Source organism: Benincasa hispida, chromosome 10 (assembly GCF_027475165.1).
Source record: "Benincasa hispida cultivar pf3 chromosome 10, pf3_genome.v1.1, whole genome shotgun sequence".
In the NCBI taxonomy this organism is placed as follows: domain Eukaryota; kingdom Viridiplantae; phylum Streptophyta; class Magnoliopsida; order Cucurbitales; family Cucurbitaceae; genus Benincasa; species Benincasa hispida.
The window spans coordinates 16,055,826-16,081,493 of record NC_143487.1 but is presented as its reverse complement, the minus strand read 5'-3'; the positions used below and the strand labels follow the sequence as shown (position 1 = coordinate 16,081,493).

Sequence of the window (25,668 nt, the reverse complement as noted above, 5' to 3'; positions counted from 1 at the left end):
GGCTCTTGTATTTGATGGTTTAAAAGAAATTGTACGATTAAGCCTATACATGCATGAAGTAGCGTCCTAGAGTGTAGTAGGAAACTAGGGTCGTTACACAAAAGCTATAGTTTTCCTTCGCCATCATCTCCACAAGTGATTGAAAATTGAGTATCTTACAATAAAAGATCCCTGTATCTTGCGAGAAAAAAAAATTGAGAGATATGATCATAAAAAAGAGTTCAAAATTGTTGTTATGTGGAGAGAAAATTACTGAGATGCTGATATGTTAAAGAAGACATTTTCTACATTTCATGTCTCGAATATACTCCTGCAGCAACAATATCGAGAGAGAGGTTTTAAACGATATTTTGAACTAATTTAATATCTTCTTGTGTCTGAACAAAATAACTAATTATTGATGAAAAATCATGAATCTCGACCAACCGGAACAACATCATTCCCTAAAGTGAATGTCGTGAATTTTAATAATTATCATGGTCAAGGTCATGGTCGTGACCATGATAGAGGAAGAAATTATTATTATTTTCGGGGTTATCGTTATAATAATTCAAATTTTAAAAGAACCACACAAAATGATGATCACAGAGGAAAAGCTCCACAAAATAAGAGAACACTTAGTTGATCTCTATCAAACATCCCCGAAGGAAAAAGAGAAAAATGTGGAAGCAGATTTTTTATACTAGGATAATGACATATTTGACCCATCCCATATGATAAATTTGGATGTGGCGATATTTACAAGTAAAAAAATTTGGATGGAACAATACACATACAATATTTACAAGTAAAAAAATATTTTTCCAAAACTGACAATGCTGGAAACAAAAGTCAATACAATATCAAGTTTTGAAATCTAATTGAAGGGTTTGGAAAAGCAAATATTATTTTTCCTAGAGGAAAAAAATTTGCAATTGAGTGTATTGTTCTTTAGTCAATCAAAAGAAATCTACTTAGTTTTAAAGATATACGTTGCAATGGTTATCATATTGAGACTAATAGTAAGAATAATTTGGAATATCTATATATCATATCTACTGTCTTAAATGAAAAATGCATATTAAAAGAGTTGTATGTTTTATCTTCTAGAATATATTATACTCATATACGAGTAATCAACACATATGCAACAATGAACCTGAAGTTCATGAATCTAGATATATTTACTATTTGTCATGATCGATTGGGTCATTCAGGATCTATAATGATGAGAATAATTATTGAGAATTAAAATGGATATCCATTGAAGAGTTAGAAGATTCTTTCATCTAATGAACAAATTAATAGTTAGACCATCGCCAACTAAAGTGGGGTTTGAATCTCCTGTACGTTTAGAACAAATTCATGATGATATATGTAGATCTATTAACCCACCAAGTGGACCATTTAGATATTTTATGGTATTAATAGACGCATCCAGTAGATGGTCACGTGTGTGCTAATTATCAAGTTGAAATTTTGCATTTGCAAGATTACTTGCTCAAATAATTAAGTTAGAGCACAATTTCCTAATTATACAATTAAGATCATTCATCTTGATAATGCTGGTGAATTTACATCTCAGTCTTTTGATAATTATTGTATGTCTATTGGATAAGTGTTGAAATCATGTAGCTCATATTCATACATAAATTGGTTTAGCATAATCATTAATAAAAAATTTGCAGTTAATTGCTAGACCGTTGCTTATGAGAGTTAAGTTTCCTACATCTGTATGGGGACATGCTATTTTGCATGCAGCATCACTTGTATGCATTAGGCTAGTATCTTATCATAAGTACCCGCCATTATAATTAGCTTATGATCAAGAGCCAAATATTTCCTATCTGAGAATTTTTTAATGTGCAGTATATGTTCCAATTGCTCAATCACAACATACTAAGATGGGTCCTCCAAGAAGGTTAGGAATATATATTGGATATAACTTCCCATCACTTATTAAATATCTTGAACACCTAACGGGTGATGTATTTACTGCACGATTTGCTTATTGTTATTTTAATGAGACTAATTTTTCAACATTAGGGGAAGAAATTAAGAAATTGGAAAAAGAAATTACATGGAATGCATCATCATTGTCTCATTTAGATCCCTGTACAGATCAATGTGAACTTGAAGTTCAGAAGATAATTCATTTGTAAAATATAACAAATCAGTTACCATATGCATTTATAGATGCAAAGAAAGTAACTAAGTCATATATACCTATTGCAAATGTTCCATAAAAAATTGATATCCCAACATAGCAAGTTGTCACTAGTGAGTCTAGAATACGTCAGAAACGTGGTAGACTAATGGGTTTCAAAGATAAAAATCCTCGAAAAAGAAAACTAATTAATAGTAAAAAAGACTTGGTTAAGAATATAAATACTCATGAAGAAATCCTTGACATGACTAGTGAGGAAGGTGAAATACCTAAATATAATAACGAGATTTCAATACACTATGTCATGACAAGAAAAAAATGGTACCGAACTCATGTAATTATTGTCAATATTTTTGTGTATAATGTTGCTCTTGATATTATATCTGAAAATGAGGATTCTTAACCAAAATCTATTAAAGAATGTCGACATAGAAAAGATTGGCTTCGGTGGAAAGAAGCAATCAAGGTAGAATTAAACTCACTTTCAAAACGTCAGGTTTTTGGACTAGTAGTCTGAACACTAGAAGGTGTCAAATTTGTAGCATACAAATGGATATTTGTGAGAAAAAAATGAAAATAATGAGGTCATAAGATATAAAGCAAGTCTGGTTGCACAAGGTTTTTCACAAAGATTTGGTACTGATTATCAGGAAACGTATTCTCCGGTGGTGGATGCAATTAAATTAAGATATTTAACTGGTCTGACTGTATATAAAAATTTGGACATGCATCTTATGGATATAGTCACAACATATTTATATGGATATCTTGATAATGATATGTATATGAGAATCCCAAATGGATTTAAGGTACTTGAAACACATAAATCAAATTCCCATGAATTGTGTTCAATAAAGTTACAGAGATTACTATATGGATTGAAACAATCAGAGATGATGTGATACAATCGCCTAGGTGGATATTTGTTGAAAGAATGATATCAAAACAATCCAATATGTCCATGTGTTTTTATAAAGAAATCACAATCATGATTTGCTATTATGATTGCATATATTGATAATTTAAATATAATTGGAACTCCTGAAGAGCTTTCAAAGGCAATAAAATATTTTAAGAAATAATTTGAGGTGAAAGAACTCATAAGAACAAAATTTTGCCTTGGCTTACAAATTGATCATTTAGCATATGAGATATTTGTTCATCAATCAACTTATACCGGAAAAGTTTTGAAAATGTTCTATATGAACAGAGCACACCCATTGAACATTCTAATGGAAGTTCGTTCACTAGATGTGAAGAAATATATATTTCGACATCGAGATGATAATTAAGAACTTCTTGATCCTGAAGTACTATATTTTAATGCAATTGGTGCACGTATATATCTTGTTGAAAATACAAGACCAGATATTGCATTTTCAGTAAATTTATTTGCAAGACATAGTTCTCCTCCCACCAAAAGACATTGGAATGGAATTAACCATATACTCTGTTATCTCCAATGAACAGTTGATATGAGTTTGTTTTATTCAAATAAATCAAATTTGGATATAGTTGGTTATGCAGATTCTGGATATTTATCTAATCCACACAAAACTAAATCTCAAACAGGTTATCTATTCACATGTGGAGGAATTGTTATATCGTTGTCATCAATGAAACAAACCATAACGGTTACTTCTTCAAATCATGTTGAAATTCTTGCAATTCATGAGGCTAGTCGAGAATGTGTATAGCTAAAATCAATGACTCGACACATCGTAAAACATATGGTTTGTCTTCTAATAAAAATCTTCCAACAATATTATACGAAGACAATAAAACATGCATATCCCAAATCAAATGAAGATATATTAAAGGAGATGGAACAAAGCATATTTCACTAAAGCTTTTCTATACTCATGGTCTTAAAGAAAATGACGATATCACTATACAAAAAATTTGTTCGAAAGATAACCTGGTAGACTTATTTACAAAGGTATTACTTACCGTAATCTTTGAAAAATTGGTGCACAACATTAGAATGTGGCAACTCAGAGATCTCAAGTGGTGTTTCAATTTAGGGAAGTAAATATACTTTTTAGAAGTATAAATTATATGAAATATGTACTCTTTTTCCTTCACTAGGATTTTTTCTCATTAGATTTTTCATATATATAATGAACATCTAAGGGAGAGTATAATAAATATTATGATAACAGATACCCATTAGATGCTCGTGCTTAGTTCATTGACCATGTGTCATGTCCTCATTTCTCAAAGTGTTGTCCATGTGTCTCAACATTACACATTATTATTATCCATGTAATTCACCTCCTACTTGCCAATTTGCCCATAAATAGTGGTATTTTGTGAGTTTTGAAAGCACACATACATTGGACAAATTCCATAAAAATTAGAGAAAGTGGGGAATTTAGAGAATTTTTTTATTTTATATTTTTCTAATTTATTTTATTTGTTTATTTATATATTATGTTTAATTTATTTTAATATTATATTATATTTATTTTAATATTATATTTTATTAGTATTTGTGTTTCCGTTATGTTCTTAAAGTTCACAACATGTTTAAAATATTGAAATAGTTATTATGATTAAATAAATAAAAGGTAAAGAGGACAATTAACAAAATAGAAAACCAAATTTAAAAAACTGGAAAACAAAACAAAACAAATACAAAAAAACCAAATTAGAAAACTAACCCACCGAAACAATTTAGAGGCAGAAAAAGTATAAGAAAATTGATCTGACTAGGAAGACATTCTAGTGTAATATATTTTTATGAAAGAACCGTGAAGATTTTAGTTTGTGTAATATTAAAAAAGAAAAATTGTGGAGTAAAATTGGAAATAGACATTTTTAAGTTTAAAATCCTCACAAAAATTCCATCGGTTTGGAATGGATTTATTTTGTTTTCCCTAAATATAAAATATTAACATAATCATACTTCAACATATATGAACTCATGGTTTGATCCCTATCTTACATATTGCAAAAGATAAATAAATAAATAAAATAGTACTTTTTTTTTAATACAATTAAGGTAAGTAATTCGAATTATAGAATTTGTGGTCTCGTATGTAACTATGTTTATTTTGACAAACAAAATAGTACATGAATTACGGTGTATATGTTGAGGTTTTTCTTTTTCTTTAATTGTGTTTTTATTTCATTTATTAACATTTTGACACAAATACTTGAGTTTTATTTATTAATTTTTATCTAATTATAGCGTGTTTGATTTAAATTTGTGTTTGAATGTGGTTTGGGTAAATATACGTTTCATCCTAATTGATATTTTTTTAATTTCAATTGGGGTGATTGTGGTTCAATTGAATTGAATTTAATTATTTATCAATTTAATTTTTATGTATATAGGATAAAGGAGCATTGCAAAGCAAGAAGACTAGTGAAGCACATTTGTTTATTCACTCTCAATTGTTCTAAATTTGTAATACTTAATTGAGAATATTTTTATGGGAATTTTAAAAGGTGAGAATCTTTTATATTTAAGATAAATATTTTCAAGTCTTCAAAAAAGATAGGTTCACTATTAAAGTCTATGAAGAGATTTAATCTAAGGAGGAGTCGATCAACCATTACATCATGATTTAAGAAAGGAATCAATGCTGACTGTAAATTGTACTAATCTTTGATTGATCAATCTCATTTTTTGGACATGACCTTGTTGAGTAAGTTGAAAAACCGAACCACATCTAGTTTTCTTTTTAATTCACTATTACATTTATTATTATTATTGTTTTCTTTTGTAAAGATATTGAATTGTTATAAAGACAAAAATGATCTTATAGGAGTTTTAATTTTAGGTCAAAACACAAACAAAATATAATTAGAAGAATCAAGGACAACAAAAACAACACTAAACAGAAAAAATCACTAAGTCAAGAAAATATATTTTGAAGGAAAGAGTCATCATGTTTGCCCTCGTTAGAAACCTCATGCTAATTAGAACAATATATAATAACATTAAATCACATATCCCATTAATCGCTTGAAGAGAGGTCCTAAATTAATTCTATGAACGGATAAATAACAACACATCAGACTACCTCCAATAAAACTTAATTTAACATTTTAACACCCAATTAAACAATGCATTTGATTTCAATTATGTTTAAGTTGGTTTCTTTTTGTTTGTTGTAGGGTAAGAAACCTAGAGAGATAATTCATGATATTCATATCCCATCATAATGAAAACAATCATAACTCCCAATCTGCCAAGGAATCTAATACTTTAAGGCCTCTTTTTTTTTTTTTTTTCCTTTTTCTTTTTCTTTTTCCTTTTCAATCTCTAATAGCTGAAAATTCCATTTTTATTGATTTTGGGTTTTATTACTATTTATGAACCAACAAACTGACAAAAATTAAAACAGTTTATTTTCGTCATGGTTTGCGTCTAGGGATTTTAACTTCTTTTTAATTAAGGCCTGGAGTGGGCCCATTAGGCCCAAAAAAGGCCCAAATATCCACGACGAATTACTCTGCCGTTTCATGCTTTGGGATCCTAACTATGGAAACGACAACCATTGATGAAAAATAATTGTTCTGGTGGGGTCCACTCTCCTCAAACTAGAACATCTACTACCGACCGCATTGGAATATGCGCCCCCTTCGCATGATCGTTCTCGATCAACGGCCCTGATTTCACCCTCCGAGTAACGTTATACGAAAATTGTGGGCCATGTTTCAGACACGACATCCCCACATGGTTTTACTTGGGTCTCCGAATTAATTTCGTTTTTTGGGGGTAGAAAAACTATTTGACAAATATATTTTTCCACCCAATGAATTTCCAGTTTAAATTTAAAATATTTAATATTATTTTTTAGTTTTGAATTTTGTTTCTAAAGGTATACGTATACTATTGGATTTTGAATTTAATTTTTATTTTGATTCTCAAGTTTTGATACTTTACTCTTTTTTTTCTTGTTTGGTTGATATTCACTTTAGTTGTTGGCGTTAGTTTTTAATTTAGTGGTTAAAGTATAAAATTTTGAAGTCTATAGATTATGTAAAAATTATACTCAAAATTTTAGAGTTAAAATTGTTACGTTTTGAAAAGAAAAGAAGTAATTGAAAACTAGACCGAAAATCTATAGACCAAGAAATAATTATCGAGAAAAGAAGGGGAAGACAGTGTAGCAACACAGTGTAGCAACGTAAATAATAAATAAATATATTTTTTAAAAATATATATAATAAATAAGGAGAATTTTTAAAATTAGAAAAAAAAAATTTCCTATTAAAATAATAATATTTTATTATTTTTTTGATAGAGACTCATCGATGCTATCATTTTTTTTTAACTATTTAGGTAAATAATTTGATATTCTTTTATATGTGAAAATTTCTCAATAAATAATTGTACAGTTTTTTTTTTTTTTCAAAATATAATTAGAAACCGTGGCTACCATCTCACATGCTGTTGGCTACTTAGCTTAAAAACATATTGTTACGCGCTCCACTAAGAGAACGCCACGTGGAAAAATTGACTAACTAAACGCAGGCAAAAACAATCAACTTCCTAAGGTCCCACGTGGCTTCCATAAACATCATCACGTTCACAGTGATACACATCACCATCATGATGATCCCCCGCCCCGCCGTCACATCAGATCGGAGGTGCACCATCATCTTCCACGGACCTCACCCACACATAATAATCACCCTCACATATTTAATGCTCTACCGCCCATAACATTACCACTTCTCAAGAGACTGTTCAACAATCGAATGCAATTTCCTCTTCCCTTTTCCCCATTTTTCACGCTCCAAACTTCAAATCAAAGCCCCACTCATTCACAAATCTGCCCTACGCGCCACTGTTTTCACCGTCACGATCTTCCTTGCCGGAGTTTTCATTCGATTTCTTGTGCTTCAAGGTTCTTCTACATGTAGTTGGAGTGAACAGCGGAGCCATGGCGACGGCATTGGAGTGTTGGTCAAGTAGAGCTAGTACTGATGAGGATATGGTGGAGCAGGTGTTGATGAGGACCCAGGATAGATCGGAAGACTCCAAGGCGGAGAGTTCGTTTGCTGTTGGAGAGAAGGAATCTTCGACGATGCATAAACGGTTACAGAGATTCAGTCGGAATGTTTCTGAGGCGGTTGCGTCGCTTAAAAACTCTTTGAATCTGGATTCTGTTCGCGATCCATCACCTACGAGAACTGAGGGGTCTAAGAAGGCTGTTTGGGGGAGTGTTGTACGGAATCTTACTCAGCTCTATCCTGGAAGTCAGTTGCCGGAAAAGCTCGTCTCCAACATTCGTAAGCATTACGATTCGTTGCCTCTCAGGTTTGGACTCTGATTAGTAATGTGTTGTTGTTAGTTTAGAGTTGTGTGAACTGAAGAGATGGATTGAAAAAGAACGAAATATATAATCGGGAACTGATTGGAGATACTCTAGTAACTGAGCGTTGTAATGGACGATAGATCAGATGCATGTTTTGTAAACATTTGCTAATCATCTTACTGCTGTATTTGTTGTCTCTGTTGTTTTGGTGGTGTGAACAGTTATGCTCAGGCGGGGTTTGACATGAAAGATGTCTTTCTCCACATCAAATTGATAGAGCAGGCATCTGTTTATGATCACCCTGCAATCTTATTTCAAGAAGTGACGAATCGTGATGTTCAGAAGCCTATAATGAAGCTCACATTTGCTTGCAACTCTTCAGTTTCATGGTCAGCGATGTCTGGAGCGTTGGAGAGTGCTGCCATTCGTTGTGAGAAGATACAGATTTTTGAGAAGAAAAAATTTACTCTCGGAGTCATCCTTTTTGTAAATCTGGATGTCCAGGAGAAACTCTTCAAATCAAAGGTTGAAAATGCTCTAAAATTGGCTATTAAGAAGCCAAAAACCACTACAGTGAAACTCCCTTTTGGATTTTGTGGATGCCAAGAAGGTAACACTGGGGGGAAAGATCTGAGAGAAATCGAGGACGATGCTGTTGAACAAAATTGCAGAAGTGGTTATGAGAACTCGAATTTGAGTGACAATTTACGTATTGAAATGCCATTATCTACTTCATCGTTTGCTGTAACTGTCGATGAATGGCAAACAGTCCAATCTGGTGGACATGAGCTGGGTAAATGGCTGCTGAGCTCTGAGAATCTTGAATTCGTTGATCAGATTGGACCCAACTCGTTCAAGGGAGTCTACAAGGGCAGAAGAGTTGCTATAGAGAAGATTAAAGGGTGTGAAAAGGGAGTTGCTTACAAGTTTGAGCTCCGAAAAGACTTGTTGGAGCTGATGACATGTGGGCACAAGAACATTCTGATGTTCTATGGTGTTTGTATTGATGAAAATCATGGCTTGTGCGTGGTAACCAAACTCATGGAGGGCGGATCAGTCCATGAATTGATGCTGAAAAACAAAAGGCTTCAAACGAAAGAAATAACCAGGATTGCTATTGATGTAGTAGAAGGGATCAAATTCATGAATGACCACGGTGTGGCCTATCGAGATCTTAACACACAGAGAATTTTGTTAGATAAGAACGGCAATGCTTGTTTGGGTGACATGGGCATACTCACTGCATGCAAAAACTTGGGAGAGGCAATGGAGTACGAAACTGATGGATATCGTTGGCTTGCTCCTGAGGTTTGTTCACCATAACTCTGATTGCACCTGAAATTATCTAAAGCAAGTTTCAACTACAGTATGCATTGAAAAGAATCAAACATGTATCTATCTGAACAAAGCAATATCTTCTGGCTTTTTTGAGATGTAATTAGTCTTTGGGTTCATTACATTAAACCGCATGGGATAGGATGAGTCCTTTTCCATTTAAAGAGACTTTATGTCACTTTCTCCATGATGGTCCAGTGTGTATAACATACAGTCATGATTTTTTATGCTTTACACATCAATATTGTGTTTATATTTGTCTAGGAATCTCATTTTCTTGGGATGATTAAGGTTAGATTTCACTGCACCATCTTTTTGGCCGCAACTCTGAATTGTAGCCACTTTCTGCTTAACTGGTGCAATTTGTGGAGCCCACCATCTTAAAGCTACGTTAGAGGGAATCTGCCCCTTTCTTCCAGGGACTTTGAAATTCCTGTAGATCTCGTCTCATTACTATCCTTTACTTGTCAGTCTATTTCTATAGATCTTAATCCATTTGTTAAGTAATGACAGGAGTGTTATTGATTTGTATTTGTTGGTTCTATCTGGTTTGGGCCAGATTATTGCAGGTGATCCAGAGAGCGTTAACGAGACATGGATGAGTAATGTATACAGTTTTGGAATGGTAATATGGGAGATGGTGACGGGCGAGGCAGCTTACGGTGCATATTCACCGGTGCAGGCAGCAGTTGGTATAGCTGCTTGTGGTCTAAGACCTGATGTTCCAAAGGACTGCCCATCCACCCTGAAATCTCTGATGATCAGATGCTGGAACAATTGCCCATCAAAGCGCCCTCAGTTCTCTGAAATTTTATCAGTGCTGCTGGACTCCAACAACAACAATCATAGATAAAGTAAGTATATTCCTCTCAACAATCTAAATGGAATCAAAATGTCTACTCTTATGAATTTACTGTAAAGGGTTCCTTTTCCATGTAGAAGATATGCTGTGTTCAATCTAGATATGAGAAGTTTGTGTTGTTCAAATATTAATCCAATTACTTCTCATGTTGGATTTAAAAAAAATGATAATCAAAGGATAAGAAAATACTAATCTCACTATAGGAAACTGAACATTCTTAGCCAGTTACCATTACCTAGGAGGAAGCAGACAAAGAAAGATCTTTATTTTCCCTTTTTATTAGTGGCTTTGACATCATCATGCAAGACCATTTATTCTGTGATTGACAAGGTATTTCACATCTGTATTGTATGAAATAGACATTGGTTTCTCAAGTGATTATTTAATATATGACTGAAGCAGAGTCTTTTTAGCTGACCATTTATCAAAGGGTAGAGATAGGAAAAGAAATGATATTATAAAGATTCAAATTGTTAAATCACTGCCTGAATATGTTAGTTAATATAAATTTATTCTTATATTATATGGTTTTAAGTGGATATACTGTAGCATCATCTTATAATCATGAAAAATGTGAAAAGAATAAAGGGTAGTCTGATTTCTCCTACTTTTATGTTTTTTGTTATTTTTATTTTTATTTATTTTATTTATTTTAATTTTTTTTTTTTACTTTTATGCTTTAAAAGCATGTGAGAGAACACGCAATCTACTTTTGTAATTGCTTCTTGTATTTGTAACCTTTTATTTTGTATTATAACCCGCACATTTATAAATTTGTTATCTTTTTTCAATATGAATATTTGTATGCCAACCATCTTCTTGTCTATTCATGTCTTTTCGCGGGTAAACTCTTCTTGCTTGTTTATTTAATATTTGTTTGATGATATATGAGATTAAATTTACTTTTATCTATAAGTTTATGTTTTTTTGGCCAATTGATGATTTAAGGTGGTACTAGAGATGTTTCTTCAGGATGTCCTAGGTTCAAAGTCAAAGCTTTTGGGTTAATTGGTGATTTAGTGATTTAAGGGTTTTTTTTTCGACTAGAGTGAAATGGGTCGATGGTGCTTCTTAAAATCTATCTAAATATGCTCCATTGAATAATTTGTTGAGTATGAGAAACAAAAGTAGCTAAATCTCTTATTGAGATAAATTTATGAGGAAGAAAAGATGATGGGAGAGGACACGGTTACGAATTACGATTGATTTGTGGGATTTTTGTACGAACGACCTAAAAATTGGGTTAAAAAAAAGGTGAAATTATCCTTCAAAAAAAAAAAAAAAAAAGTGGAATGATCTTTTGTTGACGTCAAATTTGGGTGAAATTACCAATATATATTTGTGCGCACACAAAAATCATCTTGCTTTTTCTCTATCTCTCCCTCTCTCTTGCTCAAACTGCTCTATAAATCTCCCGCTCTTTACTCGTCTCGTTCTCACTTCGTTCTTGATCTCGCTTTCTCTGTCTTTTATCTTTCATAATCATTTTTTACGGTAGAAACATCATCTCAAAAATTAAAATTACATTAATTTTGAATCATTAAACTCATGTTTTGACTGATTTTGAACGTGACAAACACAATTATAATTCATGGTGGCTATCTAAGATATTAGAATTCGATCATTCTTTTAATCTTCAAATGCTTTTAGATTTCAGGTTTGTTTAGCATCTAAATTGAGAACTTATTCGGATTGACTAAGAAAAAATTGTTTTTTAAAAAATTATTTTCATCAACTTAAACTTTTTTTAATAAAAACTTTTCACACTCACATGTTTGGTTACAAACTTTTTCAAAAATGTTATATATATAAATTTGTTTGATTTAGTATATACTAAAAGTGTTTTTATTAAATATTAAATTGTTACTTAGGACAACTATTACACATTATGAACTAATGATTTAAATATACTTTCATTAGCGGAGCTTTTTTTTTTTCAGTATATAATCGATGTAATTGGTCTTCAAAGTTAGCCGTTAGGAGTTGGTCGTTAGAGATAATTGATGTGGTTGGTTGCAAGAGTTGCTAGTCGGAGGTGGTTAATTGTTGGAGGGAGTCATTGGAGTTGGCCATAGTGAGGAGGAGGTGGTGGTCGTCGTCAAAGTTGGTTGTCAGTGGTGGTTGTGGTGGTCAAAGTAGGTTGTTGATGACAGTGGTAGTTAGCGGCAACCATAGTAGAAGCGAAGTAGAAGACAAGTGGGGGTATGTTGGTTATTTTATTTATTATACTATTCAGGGGGTGTATTTTAGAATATTATTGATAGAATTTTAAAATACCCATGGTATTAGTGAGGTAGAAGACTAGTCTTTAGGATTGGCAATAGAATCGGGACCGGAGTGGGGGAGGGTTCCTCGTCCCCATCCCCGATGGGAGATTTTGCCCTCATCCCCGCCATTTGAAGACAGGGATGGGGGTGGTAGGGGAAACGAGTCCCCCATAGGGAGCCATTCCCCGTTTTCTCTTTTGTTTCCCTATTGGAGATTTTTTTTAAAAAAAAAATATCCTAAAATTCTCTTTGGTTTGGACTTAGATTGAGCTAAATTAAAAACTAGGCTAAATATAAAAAATTTACCTAATATATATATAGAAAAAATATTTTAAAATCTAATCAGGTTAAGGATGGAATGGGGATATCCACCCCATCCCTGATTCAGGGACTCTAAAAAGGTCCTCGATTTGAACCCATCTCCAATCAAATCGGGGATTTCCCACCCCGATCGGGGTGGGGTCCCACGAGGACCCAACCGGAATTTTGTCAACCCTACTAATCTAGAATGGTTATAATACATAAGAGTCTGTTTGGTAGATAATTTAAAAAACACTAAATTCAAAGAAAACATAATTGTATATAATATTTTCATATATGTGTTTGGTAGAAGATCCAAAAATCAAATTTCATTTTAAACAAATTTTCAAAATATGTTTTAAAATTTATTTAGTTACTTAGTAAATATTAGGTTGAATATAAATTTTTACTAATTAATTTACGAACTTGTTTTATATTAAAATTTTTGTATAATTATCGTTTTGTAATAATATATAATATATTTTAATTTAACAAAAATAATTGAGTTTATAATGAAATGCTATATTTGTTATTGTTTTTATCATTTTTAATATAATTTTGCTATTTTAAATTTTAAACTCAATATCTAAATACACTAAAAAAAAAAAAATTTAAATGTCATTTTTTTTCAGAATTTGCATTGTTTGGATCACATAAAATATATTTCATAAATTCATTTTTTCAAACATTGTTTTGAGTGGTCGTCAAACATCCAAAAAAATTTCAGTTTTTTTTTAAATTAATTACTTTAAAAGTTAGCGTAAACACACCTAAATTGGTGAAGAATAGTGCTGAACAAATAGTTGGATTGAATAATTATCTAATGATATTTAAATTAAAAGAAAAAAAATTGACATTGATTTAAACCTGGTTGGACATTTGATTTATGGGTTTTTTTTTTTTCAATTCCCAATTTGAACATAGTTTAATAAATTAGGCTATAATTACCCTTCTAAATGTGGTTTAATAACTACCTATGTAATAGTTGTGCAAAATAATGTTTTAAATTTAATTTAAAAAGTTGTTTGAAAATGGAATGTCTTCCTATTGTGTTCTAATTTATTTATTTCGTGTGCATTAAATTAGAAACTATGTGAAAACATAATTAGTAGTTATTTATGGGCACAACGTTTCAGGAAACATTAAATATCGCATGTGAAAACAATAATGCATTTTTTTTTTTTTTTTTTTTTTGTGTTTTCTATATTTTGAGATTTTTACGTAAAACATCCTAACTGTGTGTTTTTTTTTTTACCCTTTTCTATTATTTTAATGTCGGGTATATATATATATATATATTTCCTATTTTTGACCCTTGATGATAGAGAGGGAATATACATTTAATATGATTTTTTTTTTCTCATTTTTAATTGAAGAGAGAAAATACATTTAATATAACTTTTCAATTTCCAGTTACAGAGAGAAAATACATTTAACATTTAATTTTTTATATTATGTGGTATAATCCATTATTTGTTTTGAGTACTATTTGTTTTCGTGTAATATATTCCATTGTTTATTTCGTATATATTCGAAGTATTCTGATATGTGTGCACTTCTAATTAGGTATCGCTTGTGTGCCTATAATATATTCCTCTGATGTCTAATATATATGTCATTTTAATGTAATTTTTATATGATGGTTTGACTTATTTGAATTTATCTATTGTAGTTCATTGTTTATCTTGAGTTTGTTTATATTTTGCATTATTATCTCATGCATACCATAGTTTAGATTCATGGTTATTTTTAAATATATGTTAAAATATTTATATTAGATATTTGCAAATATTCAAACCAATATATGAAATATACTAATAACATTGACTAAATTCCATTTAAGTAAATTTAATAGAAGCTCCCTAACAAAAATCCCTAATTCTCAATTAATGTGACCGACTCAAATTTAAAACCTTATGATTTTCGAATAAACAAAGCCATCACAAAGCTTTCACAAAGCTAGCTACCACAGTATATAAATCACAAATGAACTCAATGTTCAATATATATTATTGTATATGTCATAAATCATAAAGTCTCAATAGAATTGAAGATATATATTACAGTATATACCGAAAAATCACCCTAAAAAGTATTATCATAGTATATATCGATATCCTACAAAGCTCCAAAAAATCGAAGAATGAGAAGCACATATATCACAGTATATATAAAAAAAATCCTACAAAAGCTCCGACAAATTGAAGAAGAAGAAGAAGTACAATATATATGGAAAAATCGTATAAAAGCTCTAAAAAATCAAAACATCATATGTTGTCTCTATATCCAGCACTTACAGTGTTATAAATTTGACCTGTCTATTTGCTCATTTGTGCATTCGTGTGTGTTCACGACCACCTCCCCCATGAATACCTCATATGAGTTCATCCTAGTATGCCTGTGGCATCCAGATCTGCACGTGTCGTCTTATTATTTGAAATAAACCCAGATATATATGGATTATTTCAAATATACCCATACATGTCCAATGACCAGATCAAGATCCATCATGGACACATCATCTGCACGCGTTGACATCTGTCTGCAACCTCATATTTAGCTTCATCGTGATATTCCCAGGTCCTTCATTCGTCCGCGAAGCCCTCCAACCTCAAATTTGGCACGACCCACCGGTTCCAGTGTCGCCCAGCCAAGATTCGGTGTTGGTCACGCATATCCATTGTGGACATCCGTTCGTAGATCTTTGCAACCTCATATTCGACTTCATCCATTCGCTGGCCGACTTTAACTAGCTTTGCAATCTTCTTTGCTTGTCAGTTTCAGAGAAGGGAGAATTGATTGAATGAAGGAAGAAGAGAAGAGAGTGAGGAAGAAGAAGAGGAAAAGAATAGGAATAAATTTGAGAAATTTGGGAAGAAAATGAGAAAAATGAGAGATTTAACAAGATTTCATTTTTTAGAAAATTTAAAAATGAATTAATGGTTGATGAATACACAAAACCTTAGGTTATTTATGGATGGGGGAGATATACAAAACCTTAGGTTTTTTGTAATAAAAAATAGCGGATGAGGTCTTCATGGTAAATACACTACGACATTAGTGAAAATTTGTATTTCGTTAGATTATTAGGTAATAAATAGAGTGCATAAGACAAATGTATAATACAGGCCTACAATTAAGACTTTCTACGTAGAAAGTTCAAAATATTTTTATCTGCGAAGACAACTTATGTTTTTTCCCAAAAAAAACATTATATGGCAAATATGGGAGGATAAATTTTTTCTCTCTTTATTTAATTGCAAGACAACTTAAAAGAAAAAAAATCCAAATCATTCTACAAAAACTAAGCCCGATTTACTTTATTTAAAATTACATGCTTTTTTTTAAATAGAAGAGTTAAATTAGTAGCAAAATTCTAAACCTAAAAACGAGTTTTTAAAAAATTTAAAGATAGATAAGTTATTTATAGTCTTATTTTTCAAAAATTAAAAGAAAAAACTAAATTATTATCGAATGAAGATTAAAAAGTGATGAAAGTTGTTATATAAATAATAGAATTTAAAAAGAAAAAAGAGAAAAAAAGAAAAAAAAATAGAGAAAAAGAAAGAGAGAAAGAAAAAAGAATCGGTTGGCTTGCGTTCTAATCCGTCCATCGATAAAAGCTAAAATCACATTTATTGTAAAAATAAATGAATAATTAAAAGGGGGGAAAAAAAGGCCGTATCCGGCCTGCTTGCTCTCCAAGAAACAGAATAAAATATTTGGAGTCCATTTACCTTTGCAAAGGAAGCTTTCTTTAATTTATTATTGGTAATTACTACAAATTCTTTCAAGTTGGCTCTCTCTAACATGCATATACTTCCATTTTCTCATATATTTTTTTTAGTACACACCAAAATGTACGAAAATTTTACCCCACATGCATGGGAATTACTTTTTATCTCATATTGAACCCATCATCTCACGTTTATCAAATTGTAATAAAAATTGATGAAATCGTTGTAATGAGTCTGAATCACAAATGTAATTGAATTGTCTTTTATCGTATTTACTTAAGATTATGAATTTTGTCACATTTGCCATTACTATTATTGTTATCTTTTAGGATCACACGGTAACGGTAGTGGTAAAAGTGTCAAAATTCATAATTTTTCCTCTAGAACAATAATAATAATAATGGTAACCATGACGATAACGGTAGTGATATGACGTAATTTTTAGACACATTTGGATTGAACATGTTTCGCTCGTTAATCAATTTGCATTTATTTTATTATAGATCTAGAAGTGGACTACATGTGTCAGTACAAATGAACAACACCATTCACATTATCGTCGATTTATTACCTTTTCATTAGGGTAGACGTGGCCTTAAAGTTTATTATGATTACAATGACTAGTTTTGGAGAGTCTTACATATCAAAACATTTGAGTTGTAGCTGTGAGATAGTAGTAACTTAATAGTATTCAGGCCATGTTTACTAATTCGTAATGAAAATTGGTCTAATCATAATAAAATTCTACTGATGGATCAATCGTAATAGGTTGCAATCACAAATGGTATTTGATTGTTTTTTATCATGTTTACCTAAAATTATGAATTTTCTTAAATTTACTGTTACCATTATGGTTACCTTTACCTCTAAGGGCCAAACTGTGACTATTACGGTAACAGTAATAGTAAATGTGTCAAAATGCATAGTTGTTCTCGAAAAATAGTAACAATAATGGTAACCATAACCGTAACGGTAACGATAAGACGTAATTTTTTTATGTAGTCCAATTGATCACCCTCCGCTCATCAACCGATTCGAGTTTTTTGTTTATAGATTTGGACATGGATCCCATGTGTCAATACAGATGTAAAGCACAAGTAAACTGTAGGATTGTATCAATAGCAACGGAAGCACAAGGATCATCGAATCACTCAAATTCACTAATTTTGGCATAATATAAAGTATGCTTCTGCAGAAAAATGGGTTTCAAGATATACTTCTTGTGGAACTTCTTTAAAGCTCCTTCTCCAACTGCAATTTTCTCCATATCTTGTTGTAAACCACCTCAAGATCTTCCCCACTATTCTCTTGGTGTTCTAGATTGAGTTGTTGGACTTAAAACAAGCTTGAATCAAGGGATGAAGGATAAAAGCTCACTGCAGCAATCTTGTTGAAGAACCATTCTTCAAACCAGTTTTTCTCTCAAAAACTCTATGGATTGCATGCTTAATTTTTACTTCAATCTCTTCATTATAATGCAGATCAACATGCAAAGAGAATAGCTGCATGAGTTGCAGCTCATGCTTGGAGAAGACAAGGCAAATATATTGCTTCATGTGTGAGCTACTTAGGTGATGGACAATGGAAAAACTCTTTTTTTCCATTTTGTGTGTTTTTAGTTTTCCAATTTTTCAATTTTATCCAAAAATAAAAATTTGATTTTAAAAAATAAAAATTTAATTAATTTCATAAATTAATTATTAAATAAAACTAAATTAATTTAATATCAAATATTAAATTAATTTTAACACATATCCATCTTTATATATTTAAATCATATTTAAATATAAATTCTCCTATTCCGTTTAATTCTAAAATTAAACATATAATTATATCTCATATAATTACTAATTCCCTTAATTCTAATTTGAACGTTTCAAATTAACTTATCACGCTATTCGAGAGCTAGTCCGTTACGAGCTAGTAGGGGGATCTCGCGGACCTATAGATCATGGGCTCCAACGATCTGAGATTAATTGGATAAACTCATTAGACTAAATTAATCCTCATTCCTTACCTAATGGGTCAAATGTCTGTTTTACCCCCGAGATTACGTCTTATTCCTCAAGTCCCTGCCGATCCTCTAATGAACAACTGGTTTGTGATCCAATCACTAAACCAAACTCTCTCAGCCCTGTGAGAGGGTGGGGCCCCTTGTTCAAGACTTGGATTCAGTACTTAAGAGAACAACCTTTTTCCTTTCCCTAAATCGGGTAGACGTGAACTCTGTCTTGCACCCTATGTCCCCAACTATTTATCCGGTCTTACCCCTGAAATGGGAGTCTTATTGAGTCAGCGTTGTTGAGCCAACCCTCAACTATGAAAATCTAAGGGCAATCTCAAATAAACAGGAGTTCATAGTTAACTCAGGATTAAGATTGAGTTACCTAGGTCATCTAGGTGAAATAGTCAGTCTTAAACAGTAAACAACGTTATAAAGTAAGAGTGACTTATTTCTTGGTCCTGATCTTATGCAAACTCATTGCATAGGATGCCCCTACTTCTCATGTCATAACATGTACGAATTAGGATCACATCGTATGTAGCACTTTACAACACTTTGTAACAACTACAAAGTAGGCCACATTCAATGGTGTTACCAGATAAGGTACCCAACCTCATTCATGTACCATAGATCATTTTGACTATTTACTCGAACCCGATCCACTCTTATGTCTCCACATAAAGTTCAAGTACTCATACAATAGTCATAGGTCTTAGTTTATTGAATTTAGACGCTCATACAATTTATGAGATCAATAACAAGTATATTGATTATAGAAAATGTTTATTATTTTACAAACTGCAAGTTTTAGGACATAAAACCCAACATAAACAACACCACATATAATCAAATGGTGACCACTTTTTAAATTACCATTGGATTGGGGTAAACGTGATTAAATAAATTTCAATTTCAACTCTAAATATCACATAATGGCCAAAGTAGCATCTTCTAATGGTTAAGATTTTGTCACGATAGTTTATTTACTTTTACACATGCAGACTAAGACAAGCCTCAAGTGAAAAAACATGGTAAAAAATCTTCTTTTTTTTTTTGTTGGATGTAGCAAGCAAACAACGGAAGAATTCATGATCATTAAGCACTCTAATTCATTAATTTTAGTATGAAATCAAACATGTGTTGGGGTTGATGCCCTAAAGTCTTGTGTCTTGTAGTTTGTAAACAGTATGTACGAACATTTTTGTTGTTAATATATGATATTTACTTCACATCTTGTATTTTGCTCGGTTAATTGTTTTATTTGCTTTACCACAAACTAATAAATTTAAAATCCCCAGTTATCTGTATGTGACTCAAACATGTATGTGGTGACATACAAGTGGATCATGTCTTGAGTGATAACCAAAATGGTCTGTAGTAAATGGATAAAGGAGGGAAACCTTATTTTAGTAACGTTATGGATGCGGTCCGCTTTATGGAATGGTCACAAGTGTTGTGACTTATCACAGATGGTCTGATCCTGATCATTCGTGTTGGGGATACACGAGTGGGGGCGTCTTATACAAAGAGTTTGTATAAGACCTGACCACGAAGTGTTAATGTCTCGTTATATAACATCGTTCATGACAGAGACTTCACTTCACTAGGATGACCATAGGTAACATGATCTCAATCTTGAGTGAGTTGGGAACTTCTATCATTGAGGGCGGTTCTTTGATTTGTATGGGTGCGAGTGGCCAGGTCGCCGATTCAAACCTACCATTTTGGGGATTTGTCTAATTTGGGAGTTGGGAACTCAGCTACATAAGATGAAATTCATTCCTTCCCTGAGGCAGTGGTAAGTAGATAGATGACTCCCTTAAGGGCTGATTTTGGGGTTTGAATGATGTGGCGCCACACATCTTCTCTTGGCCCGAAAGTGTTCACACATAGTTGAATTATGTTGTATTGTTCATTAGAGGAATCAGTGGTACTTAAGGAATGAGATGTAACTATAGGGGCAAAACGGTAAATTGGCTCAGCTGTACTTACGAGCATTTGTGAAGGGTCATCGTACTCATGATTGGTTATATCCGATGGACACAGAAATATATCTATAGTAAGAAGAGTTCAGATGTTAGTCTTTAGTGGAATCACTGACAGTTAACGGATGGTGGATCTCGTGGCTAAAGAGTTTAGTCAGCTATTCACATACTGTTGGAGCTTCGAGCCACGAGTCCATTAGGTCCCCAGGGTAGCTTGGATAAAGTCGAGAACCAATGTTTGGGTTAATTTGAAATGTTCAAATTGACAAGAGGAAGTTCAATTATATATGATATAATTAGACTGGTTAATTATATATGATATAATGGCCAAATGTATGAGATACATTAATTTGGAGGAAATTAGATATAAATATGATTTATATCAAGTAGAGGAGAAAATACTATAGTAGATATGTGATATCAAACTATAGGATATAAATATAATATGATTATATTTATTAATTAATTGATTGATTAATTATATGATAATTAACCAATTCTTCCATGTTCGGATGTGGGTAGTGGGTTGCGTTGGTTATGGTAACCGGCGGGTTAAAAATGAAAAGAGTTTTCATTTTTTTCAAATGGTGCATTGATATTTTCGTCCGCCCAAAAAGAATTCGTAAAACAATCGCCCGAGAGACTATACGATAGTAACTCTTCCATCTAAACGATTGTCTACTTCACAATTTCTCTAAACGATCGTATACGTTTTTTCTAAACGATCGTTCAACCTTTCATACACGATCGTGTAGCTCTTCTATATGATAAGCACTTCCGCTATACAATAGCACAATTTTATCTCCCACTTGCTTATCGTCTACAAGACGCATTTTCTTCCGTCCTCTACCAAACTCACCAAAGCCCACTCTTTGGGTTTTCACTCCAAGGATACTCGGGTTTCATTAGTAGTGGTGTCGTCCCCGCTGTAGTTTTCGTGTTTGTACTGATCGTGCTGTTGCAGTCGACATACCCGCCGGGTGTTGGTAGATCTGTTGGAAGGTTTCTGCTGCATTGGGTTCAGAAGTTCGAAGAGAGTCTTCAACTGGTATAAACCATTTTCCTGTTATTTTTTTTGTTATGAGCATGCCGATAATTAAAATAATGTGCATAATTGTATGTGTTGAATGTATATCTTTTGTATTTCGGTCACTATTCTTTAAAGGTATTTCGGTCACTATGAAATCGATATGAGATCCTTCAGCATGTTCATACAAAATGAAGAGGATTTCATAAATATCTTTGAATAACTCCTTTGATCTTCAAATTCAGCTCCAATCTTCTCAGCTACTAAGTGTAGACCACTAGAAGATCTTTCCCACTATTCTTTAGGACATTAGGTTGAATTGTGGGACTTAAAATGAACTGAATCGAGGGGAATTTTGAGGGAGAGCTGATTGGTTTTTTTTTCCAAGCTGAAGAACCCTTCTTCAACTTAATATCTCGACAATTTATAACAATTTATATCTCTCTTCTTTACACAACAACTGAATCAACTTGATTTTATCGTGTTTAGTCATGCAATCATATTGCATAGGACAACTCATACTTCATCAAATTAGAATTGATTTGAGTGGAATATAGGTGGGTTTCATGCAAGTGGGAAGACCATTTTAGTGGACTTTTCCTAAAACCATTTCCCTTTAATTTTATTAAACTAAAATTTCAGTTTTACTTCTTTTAATTAAACTAACGTTTTATTAATTTAAAAAAATAATTTAATTAATTAATTTTTCAAATTAATTAGACAACTTAATTAATTCTATTAATTCAATATCAAATATTAAATTAATTAAACAATAATTCTACCATCATGAATCCCTATTCATGAAATTAATATTTAAATATTATCTAATACTCCAGTTTCATTTAATTATATATGATATAATTACTAATTTCCTTAATTCAAATTTGAACATTTCAAATTCACTCATCATGTTATTCTAAGGTTTATTCCGTTTGTGTGCTGGTAAGGGGACCTAATGAACCTAAAGATTGTGGGCTTCAACGATCTGAGATTAACCGGCTAAACTCTTTAACCTAATTAACCACCATTTATTTGTTGGGATTGGTGTCTTAAATCTCTTTGTAATCTCATAGTCTGTAAACTGTGTATAAACATATCGTTGTCAATAAAATAAGCGTTATTTTATCAGCATATAATCAATCCAATAAACTAAGATTTGAGGTTATTTCATGTAATTTACACAAGTATGTAGAGACATATAAGTGGGTCTTGTTTAAATAATAACCTAAACGGTCTGTAATAGATGGATAAGGCTGGGTACCTTATCTACCTTATCCTGATGACACTACGAATACGACCCGCTTTGTAGGTGTTACAAGTATTGTAAAGTGCTATAAATGATCTGATCTTGATCATTCATGTGGAGACATGTGAACTGTGTATCCTATACAAAGAGTTTGTATGAGACTGGACCATAAAATGATTAGTCTCTTTATATAATGTCGTTAATATTAGAGACTTAGATTTCACTAGGAGGACTATAAGTGATGTGACCTGAATCCTGAGTGAGTTGTGAACTATTGTTCATGAAGACGGTCATTTGATTTGTATGGGTGAGAGTGGCCAGATTGCCAACTCAATAAGCTTACCATTTTGAGGATTCGTCTGACTGGGGAGCTGGGAACACAGCTACACAAGACGAAATTCACTCCTCCCCCGATGCAGGGGCGAGTAGATAAATTGCTCCCTTAAGTACTGATTTTGGGTCTTGAACATAAGGGTCACACCCTCTCTTGGCCCGAGAGGGACTTGGTCATAGTGGGACTATGACTTATTGTTCATTAGAGGAATCGGTGGTACTTAAGGAGTTAGATGTAACTACAGGGACAAAACGATATTTTGGCTCAACTGCACTTATGAGCAATTTGTGAAGGGTCATCGCACTGTTGATTGGTTATATCCAATAGACACATAAATTCATCTGTAGTGCAAAGAGTACAGCCGTCAGTCTTTAGTGGAGTGACCGGCAGTTAATGGATGTTGGATAATTTAATTAAAGAGTTCACTTAATTATCTGAGTACCATTGGAGCTTCAATTTACAGGTCCATAAGGTCCCCTCTATAGCTCAACAGGGATTTAATCTTTGGATTAATTTGAAGTGTTCCAATTAGTTGAGGGAATTAATTATATATTATATAATTAATTATAATATATTTGATACATTATAAATGAGAGGAATTTGAATATGATTCAAATACTAATTATATGAATGAGATTCGTTTAATTAAATTTATATATAAATATGGTTTATATTGAGATGAGCTAAATATTTGGATATGATCCAAATATCAATTATACAGATGAGATTTATATAAGTGAATTTAATATAACTGCAATTTATATTAAATGCCATGTATTATTGAGAGAAAATAAAATCTATAGTTTATGTTGTATTTGATGCAATATAAAACTATAGGCTATATGTTATATTTGATATAACATATAGTGTATACAAAAGTAGTTATTATATATATATATATATATATATTTTATTTTATTAATTAAATTGAAATTAATTAAAAGGAAAGAGTTTCAACTCCCTCCCCTCATTCTCTCAATTATTATACGTGGGATTCAAGTTGATTGCAAAAAATTCTACTTCCTGAATTGGCTCTGAGAGAAGAGTTCTCTCCAAGAGAAAAGTTTTCTGTAGAAAAAATTTCCTTCTTATCCTTTCAATCTCTTTTCCCTCTTCGAAGGAATCAAGTAAAACCGATAACTCTTGCTTGAATCATTTATCCCAAGAGAATATAGAGGGTTCTCGAGTGGTGGTGTCCGTTCTTGAAGAAGGAGATCCGCGTGGAAGGAGTTCCGTTTGTGGCTTGTACAAGGGATTTCTTGAAGAAAGAGTTCTTCAAAGGTAAGAGTTTCTGAAATCTCAGGTATTTGTTTTAAAGCATACTATAATTTTAAGTAAATACATATCTTATTGTTGTTTTACTGTAAAACTTTATATTCAGTAAAAATGGAATTTGGGACGATCTTTACTTCCGTTCAAAGGATCTTTTTTGAATTTTTCCTTCGTTGTTACTACCGGGTCACTCCATTAAAGCCCAGTAGTTGCAATCCCCTCACTATAAATATATTGTGTCTACTCGATATAACTACAGTTAGTAAGTTAATCTTTCACAGGCTATTCGAAATAACGACTGGGTAAATAGTTGTTTTACCCCCGAGATTACTTATTATTTCTTAAGCCCCACTGATCCTCTAATGAACAATTGGTTTGAGATCCAATCATCAAACTGAGGCCCTCTAGGGCCAATAAGAGAGTTGGGCCCCTTGTTCAAAACCCAGAGTCAGCACTTAAGGGAACAACCTCTCTACTATTCCTAAAAGCAGGTAGGAGTAAATTTCATCTTGCACCTTATGTCCTAAGCTATCTACCCGATCTTATCCCTAAAATAAGAGGCTTATTGAGTCGGCGGTGTTGAGCCAACCCTGAACTATGAAAATCTAAGGATAATCCGAATAAACAAAGGTTCATAGTTAGCTCAGAATTAAGGTTAAGTTACATAGGTGATCACTTTGAAATAGTCAGTCTTAAACAGTAATCAACATTATGAAGTAAGAGTGACTTATTTCTTGGTATGATCTTATGCAAATTCTTTACATAGAATGCCCTCACTCCTCGTGTCCTGACATACAAATCAAAATCACTTAGTTTATAGCACTTTACAACATTTGTAACATCTACAAAGTGAGTTGCATCTGATAGTGTCCTTATA

General features: G+C 32.2%; 1 protein-coding gene across 3 annotated transcripts; it reads left to right on the top strand.

The window, feature by feature from the left end:
- The first annotated feature begins 7,789 nt into the window (after nt 1-7,789).
- On the top strand, nt 7,790-11,038 carry LOC120088669 (Protein kinase superfamily protein). 3 transcript variants are annotated; one of them, XR_005485002.2, is made up of 4 exons: nt 7,840-8,423; nt 8,643-9,729; nt 10,021-10,191; nt 10,316-11,038. XR_005485002.2 is itself a non-coding variant. In XM_039046085.2 (3 exons), the coding sequence occupies exons 1-3, from the start codon at nt 8,047-8,049 to the stop codon at nt 10,607-10,609; spliced, it is 1,758 nt and encodes a 585-aa protein (XP_038902013.1). In that variant the 5' UTR covers nt 7,790-8,046; the 3' UTR covers nt 10,610-11,038. The 3 variants fall into 3 exon arrangements, 1 of the variants encoding a protein (XP_038902013.1); XR_005485001.2 differs by having other exon boundaries at nt 10,021-10,222; XM_039046085.2 differs by lacking the exon at nt 10,021-10,191 and having other exon boundaries at nt 7,790-8,423.
- Nucleotides 11,039-25,668: the final 14,630 nt, after the last annotated feature.